Consider the following 7,887-nt stretch of genomic DNA (forward strand, 5'->3'; position numbering starts at 1 on the left):
CTTTGCGGTATTTTTTTTTCTTTCTTTTTTTTTCTTTGATTTTTTTTCATTCTTTTTTTTTTTTTTTTTTTTTTTTTTTTTTTTGAGATATATAAAAATAGATTATGCACAATATGCTGCTCCCACCGAGTCCATTTATGTGACAGCAGCAGAGTTCACATGAGAATAAATTATTCAAAGAGAAACTTTTTAAGGCTCCATTCATTCTTTGAAAGGGGACACATCATGGGAAAAAAATCACTGAAATAAATATCCCAACTCTGCTGGGGCCTTTGTCGTGTTTGTTCGTTTTTCTTTTCTTTTTTTTTTCTCATTATTCTTTTTATTATTTCATGTTTTTTAATCTACTGAATAGTTCACGTGTCCTACATTTAAGTGTCATTCTGCTCCTAAAAGGGTTTCAACTCGGGTATACTGACATCTCGATTGAATGAATCGAGTGGCTGTCCAAGAGCCATGTCCCCAGTTGATAAAGGACTTTGGAGTACCAGTGCACTCCGTCGGTCTGTGCACTTTCTCGAGGCTGGGAGCTGAATAGCAACGAGGACACCCAGTGGGCGAGCCTGACAGGTGCGAGGACCCAATGCGCCAGGTCGTGGTCCTCGATCACTGCGTAACAGGACGCAAGGACCTGGTCCACCACAATGGTCCCTTGTGTGGTCACCGGTGCAAAGGAGCTCTCGTGCTTTTGTGTGTAAATCCGTTTCACGTTCACCGGTACGAGCTGACTTCGCTCGGCATCAAACACGAACACCTTCTCCCCAGGTTGGACTTGACTGGCGAAAATTGCCGACATCCGTGTCTCCGCCTGCGTGGAGTTGTCGATGAAGACGAGATGCGTGGCGGTGAGGGTTAATCTCTGACCCGATTCGGTCTCGATCACGTAGAAGACCCTCTCAGTTGTCGAGTCTCGGTCTATGAACATAATGAAGTCGGTGTAAACCGGGTTTCCGTGGCTATCTGCTGCCAGAACCCTGTCGCCGGTTCGGAGAGCTTGGACCGCTTTCTTGGTGCCGTCCTGAAGGGAGACCATGGAAGATCCGGGGAAGCAGCCTCCTGACTTTGCTGCCACTGAGTTTTCTGTTGAAATAAAAGGTTATGTTGAAGTTTTATTGCGGATAAAACAGCATCTTTAAAAATCACAAAATGTTTAACTCGCCTTCGAAAGCGCATTCAGTGGATGTGAAGGATCCTTTGCATTATTATTTCTATTATTTATCTAATAATAATATCACAGGTGCATGGAGCCTTTACAGTTGTACAAAAAAAGCTCAGTAATGACCCCCCCTCCTTCTTTCCCCTGCCTCAACATCTTGGTAGGGCATATGTATTTTGCATATTGATGCTTGTCGGTTCCTTCATGCCAGATGCGTATTGGCTTGGCCCAAGTCGTCTGAGACGAGAAAATCTGAAAGCCTTGGCTCATCCAGTCTTAATTTAAAAAAAAAAAAAAAACCCAATAAAGAGCAGGCATTGTTATTCTAAATTAGCTTGTGGATCGAGCTACTCTCGGTAAAGAACACTTACGCCTTTCCCAGCTTCTCTTCCCATATTTACTCAGGTGCAGAAACCTCTATGTGACAATTCACACAAATAGGCGACTCACAACTACTATTTACCCAGTGGAGCCACTTTTCCAAGCCTCTCGAGCTGTAGATTTGAATTTAAATGAGGGCCTGGACTCTTAAATGCTTTCTGTTGTGCAACATCAATGCCCCCCCCCCCCCTGTCTACCACCTCTCACAGCTTTGTTGTCAGTCTTGATGACAATAATTTTGGCCTTGGTGGAGCTCTTCACATACCAGTCTCTAGGATCACACTGTCCTGCACACAGAAAAGGGGGTTTCCTACTCAGAATCTGGGGGCTTTTAATCTTCTTTTAAGATTCCCGAGCATGAAATAAGGTGACAACAGAAAACCAGATTTAGCCCGACCAATTCAACATTGTTCGGCCAAATCCTTTTGGTAAAGTCGCATGACCCCCAATGACACGTCGGCCTGGCCCATACTATGATCTCAAAACGTGTGTGTGGAATGATAACTAAGGGATTTATCAATAAAGTCTGGGCAAAGAAAAGCGCCATGGTTCATCAATCAGAAGAGAAACATTTTCTGAGCACCATAGGTGTCCTGTACTGAAGGCCTAGATTATTATAGCTTAAGAAGAATCTGACAATGAATAATTGAATGAGACATTTGAGAGGCAACAAAAAAAAAAGGAATTTTCCCACATATGATCAAATTAAAACCGTTCAAAAGCCAAATTGAACGTAATTTTCCCCAGCGGTTATTTCTTTCATCACCACTGCAGAGAGCAAATGTTGGCTTTTCTAGGTCATATTGAGAATTTGGTCGTGTTTCCCACCAGGAGACGGTGTGGGGCGATGTAAGATCAAGGAATAAGCTGCATGGAAAAAATGCTCTCAACGCCATAGGCTGAGATATGCCCATGCATATACTAGGAAGAATCTATTTGCAGTTTTATTAAATTAATCCTACTTTTATTCATGAAATTAAACTTTTTTTTTTTTTTTTGCTGTTTATGTGAATGCACACATGTAGACATAATTGCATTTCTGCTTTATTTTCCTCCTTATTTTTTTTTTCAATGAAAGCCCCATGTTTTTAAGTCTTATAAAATAATATGATCAAATCTAACCAACAGCTGATATAACCATAAGATCAAGAAACTAGTCCAACATTGTGCACGTGACACCCATACCTGCTTTCACGGAGCAGTGGATGTGAGCTTTAGACTCATAATAGACCCAGTCAAATCCGGCTTCCACCGCCAGCCTGGACAGAGTGCCGTATTTGCTCTTGTCTCTGTCTGAGGTGGTGATGTCGACGGCCCTGCCCTCATAGTGAAGGGACTCATCAAAGTGGTGTCCGTCCTCGTCCCAGCCCTCAGTGACCCGCAGCTTCACCCCAGGCCACTGGTTCATCACTGAGATGGCCAAAGAGTTCAGCTTGTCTTTACACCTCTGCGGGGATAGAGACATAGATTAGTGTGAGGTCTTGGGGAAAAAAAAAAAGTTGCATTTGCCAGCTAAACATTTCTCATACTGACACAGTTTGGATGTCAAAGACAAGCAGAGAAAAAAATGACTTAAATATGGTGGGGAAACAAAGAAAAAATGCCGCCTCTGCCCCACATGTAACCCCATACTGCAACCTCACGTTTGCATTTGCACGCTGTCTGCCATAATTACAAGTGAATATTATATTTGGACTCACTGAGGCCTCGCCCACATCTCTCCATCATCAACATCTGACGCCTCTGATTACTCCCAGCTGATGTGAAACGCTGGAACTGAATTGCAGCACTGCAGCTCTGATCCTGAGCTTGCATTTCTGTGTGAGCAGCAGCGTCAGAGGGCACATCTCGGGTAAGAAAAGTTGCTCATGAAATATTGATAAGGCACCGCATTCGCTTCACTGGCCTATAACATATGGGTCTTTGGTGTCGGAAGGTGCAAGCAGAGTCCCATTCTATCAAAAAGTGTTGCCTTAAAAACAACATTATTACATTATAATTTAATGGGCTATTAAACCGCGCAATGAGCGAGTGCTTCTCTTGCCTGTAACTTGTCAGTTTTCTTTAAATGAATAATTGATAAGCAGGTGTTATGAAGATGATCTTCCTTAAAATATCTCGAGCTTGTTCCACTAATAAGAACCTCCCCCAAAACTTTCTGCGCTCTCAATGAAGATGCTTGGCCTTCTCCAAGACAACTATTCTCAACGCCTAACCAATATGTCAAATAAAACATCACAAAGAGTCTTTTCAGTGCAGAAGCGTTGGGAAACTTTCATTATTCTCCTTCTGCAAAGTCCTGGAAACGTGACATGCCTCCCTAAGTGGAGGTGTTTTTGGCTGCTGACTGACAGACCTGTGAAATATCCAAGGACTGTGTGGTCGCACAGAGGAGCGTCTATGTATGACCTACTGTCCCTTTCCCTTATTCCCCCCCCTTACAGACAGCCTGAAAGTATTAAAACAAGAACGCTCAGACGGGATTAAGAGCAGAAAATGAAGTTTCATATGTCAACCTCTGTTTTATGAGGATATCACACTTGTAGAATGCGAATAAACCCAGTAAGGAAGAAAAAACATCCATAATGGAATTATTGGAGTCAAGAGCCGTAAAGCTTCATCTATTTATTAATTCATTAGGTCGTGTGCCGCAAATCAAGCCAAATTCTGTTCAGCCACCATGAAGCCCAGCAGGGAGCCTTGGACCGACGCTTTGTGCTTGGGGTAAAGTTGTTCAACAGCCTGCCTCTTAATCTTTTCACAAATGATTTGGTTAGAGGAAACACTTATCAGCTACCTGTCAAGACAAACAAGCCGCCAACTCATCTCTTTTGCAATGTGGGACAGCATGAGACTGCAGACTAACGCTGTTGCACTACAAAAAAAAAGCACTTTTAAAAACCATTTAATCAGGCACGGGAGCCTATTTCCCTGAAAGCAAAATGTGACATCATGGCTGACAGAGATCTACCTTTAGGTTTGGAAAGAGAGAGCCAAAGAAAGAAAGGAAGGAAGGAAGAAAGAGAAGAAAATTAGATACTTTGTCAAAGTAAAATATTGTTCATTTCTCATGGTTTCTGCTGAAAATCACTTTAACAAGTAAAACTTGATTTGAAAACACTAATAAGATTTAGCAATGTCATGTCCATTAACTTTGAAACAAAAGTTAACGATATGCTACGAAATGTGGATTAAGATGATATAATTGGTTCCAATCTGTAAACGACTGTTGAACGCATCTGCTGGCACCTTTCCTGGGACGAGCAGTACAGTAAAGCAGAACTCCCACTTAAAGAATACTCGCCCTGGCTAGACTTCACTTACTTAATTCATTATTTTATTTATTGCACACTTCTGACAGAGATACTACAGGCACGTGTCTTGTTTCTTGTAGAACTTCCGTTTAAAAAACGCCAGATAACGGAAGAAATCCGTCGTGCGTAAAATCCGTGCGTAAAAACCCACAGGATTCATGCACAAAGCCGCGGAACAGAGTAAATAAGGTTGGCACAGCGTAAATCCCCATGTGACAACGCTTATGTCACTCGCAGCTGCCTTCACTCTACACTGGTTTACATGCTTTAATTTGATGGCTTTACAATGTCATGCACCAACAAAGATCTAGCTTGTAACTTACTCTGAAGTTCAACCTGTTCTGTGCCAAGAATTTATTCTATGTACGCTTAATAGGAATTGGATTTTTTTATTTTTTTTTTGCTATAAATCCTCAGATGTTGCAGACGCTGAGTCAAAATGCATGACAACTTATACAAATATGCATGTAAACTAAAACAAACACCAATAAAGGCCACCAACCAGGACATAAAGGCCCCAGAAGCACCTGAAAGTCACGTCTGTTTTGATGCATATGCCTGCCAGTGCAGTAGGTGGAACGTTTTACTAGGAGATGATCTTTGACAAAGACAAATGTTTCTCAAAATTTAGAGAAATGATATTGAGATTAAGCTGTTTGGCGTCTTCTCAAAGAAGAGGAACCACAAAAATCATCATCGGGGTTCCCTGAATCCCCACTGTGGGTAGTACATCTTTACAGGCCAGTCATTTCATGATCCCAGTGCTTGAGAACCTATAGGTGTCTGCCAGAAGAGATGTGGAGAGGGTTGAGACCGCACGCACAGTGAATATTTCATCGGAGCTCGTGCTCATGCATGGTGCGAGGCACGGGTTCAGGGACTCCGGCGCGCGCCTGGGCTTCATCACCACCAGCACTACCACCATCACCACGGGCATTTTATTCTTACTGAGCCAATATCACCCAAGCGCCATGAATAATGCACCAGGATCTGAGTGCTAAAAGTCATGCTGAAGAGACGCGGCATGCTGTAGCCTGGAAAGAAATCAAGACATCTCTTCACTGCATTGTGAACCTCGTCTTATCTGCATAGGATCAACTATAAGGTTTGGTAACTGGGCTGCAAGAGGATGCTGTAGGAAAAGATGCCATCCTCCATAAAAGCGCCCTGTATAAAGGTACCATCAACATTTCTTTCCAACCAGGTCCTTGCGCTCATAAACTCCTGTGTTCAGGACTCTCTCAAAGAAATGTCTCAGTTTTCATGCACAGATGCACCGCACAATCTGAATTACAGCAGCCTGGGTAAGAAAATGTCTGAATGAGCAACGCCATGCCTGAATAAGCCCGGCTGTTTGAAGCGGTGCACAGTTCCAGCTTTCAGCGTTGGCATTAAAATAATTTGCCAAAACAAGCAGCAATAAATAAATAAAAAAACCAAAACCTTAAACAGATACCAAATACCCAAAGTCCTGATGAGATGCAATCTAACACAAATGCGCGCATGTAAAGAAACAAATCGGGCCTCATGGAGATACAAATATAGATATGAGGAGAGGGCACATTAATATTTTAAATACACTGTCACAATCATGAAGGCCGAGTGTCCTGACTGTCCGCCTGCACATCACTTCTCCAGCTGGATTTCTATATTCGCTTTCAGCCGGCAGCGTTTGCAAACTCCCATGTTGGTGCATAAAGTGCATCTGCTTTTACAGTGAAGTTAAAAGGCTCAGTGTGAAGAGTTCAGCGGCGGGTAAAACAGACTTCACTTAAGGTGCGCAATCAGTCTGACAAGGAGGTTGTTGCAGTGCGCAGTGATGGTGCGTTAGGAGACGGGCAGTAGGGGGGAAGGAAAAAAAAAGGTTATTCTGTCTCCTTACCTGAGTCATTAGCCTGTCGGCACCGGTGTTCTCCTCATCCTTGAATATGATGTCTGTGTTATAATTGGGAGTCAGTTCTTTAAATCGCTCGGAGTTTCTTGTAATCTTGCCTTCGTATCTTCCGCTTGCCCCAAGGGTCTTCTCGGCCACGTTGGGGATGAACTGCTTGTACGCAAGAGGTGTCAGCTTCTTCGGGTGCCTTCTCCTACCGTAGCCCCTGCCCGGTCCGCATCCCATCCCAGATGACACCAAGGACAAGCAGATGAGCCCGACCAAAACGATTTTGGTCCGAAGCAGCATTTTTGTTTCTTATTTATTGTTCTTTTTTTGTCCTTTAAGATCTCAAACGAGTCACCGCGGCTGTCTCAGCCGTCTGCCTCTCCCAGCTCCCGCAATGTCCTTGTCTCCTCTCCTATCTCGCTTTCGCCTGGTCTCTACCGCGGCAGGTGCGGAAATGAACGCCTCTGACAAACGGTAATAACGGGGTACATCGAAGGAGGGTCTAAACCAAAGTAATATTGGAATTGTAAGCCACGGGATCTGTAGACGAACTGCAGCCGCTTGTATGAGCCGACCGCTTTGTATTATAGCACCAATATATAGCAGGGGAGGGACTTAATTGGCTCGCCCAGGCAAACCCTCCTGATGTTGTCCCACAAAAAAATCTTAAAAAGATTTCTCCTACCTGAGGGTTTGCCTCCGTTGCAAAGAGGAGGGACTCCTTCATGGGAACACATCAATTATAAACCGCCCCCCCCCCCCCCCCCCCCCCCGTTGTCCAGCTTTCACAGGAAAGGAAGCACAGACAGGACAGCTCACACAACTGGATCCGAAGCACTGTAGTTAGATTAAGTGATTTCACTGCATCCAGACTGCGTTTCCCAAGCGAAACAAACTGCTCGTGGACACGCTCCGCGCACACCTAGACTTGTTAATTTTGGTGACTCCAGGTCCACTCCAAATTAAGAGACACATAAACTGAAAAAAAAAGTTTACTTTGTTTAGAAATGCTTGCTTCAGATTGGCACATTTGGCTCTTCCCTACAGTTTCATTTAGTGAAGGCACGTGCACGCAGTGCCAAAATGCGCAAAACGGATCAGGAGACACTTGGTGTCATTTGGGGGATTCAAAATCTCTTGCAGTTTGAACAAAC

At 43.7% G+C, this 7,887-nt stretch overlaps 1 protein-coding gene across 1 annotated transcript; it reads right to left on the reverse strand.

Annotated features, from left to right (window-relative positions):
* Positions 1–400: 400 nt before the first annotated feature.
* On the reverse strand, positions 401–7,033 carry shha (sonic hedgehog signaling molecule a; the record flags this gene model as incomplete). Its single annotated transcript, XM_079259893.1, has 3 exons — positions 401–1,080; positions 2,723–2,984; positions 6,734–7,033. 3 exons carry the CDS (start codon positions 7,031–7,033, stop codon positions 401–403), a joined length of 1,242 nt encoding a protein of 413 aa, XP_079116019.1.
* Between the last annotated feature and the right edge of the window lie 854 nt (positions 7,034–7,887).

This window comes from Telmatherina bonti, assembly GCF_933228915.1.
Source record: "Telmatherina bonti genome assembly, chromosome: 20".
Lineage (NCBI taxonomy): Eukaryota > Metazoa > Chordata > Actinopteri > Atheriniformes > Telmatherinidae > Telmatherina > Telmatherina bonti.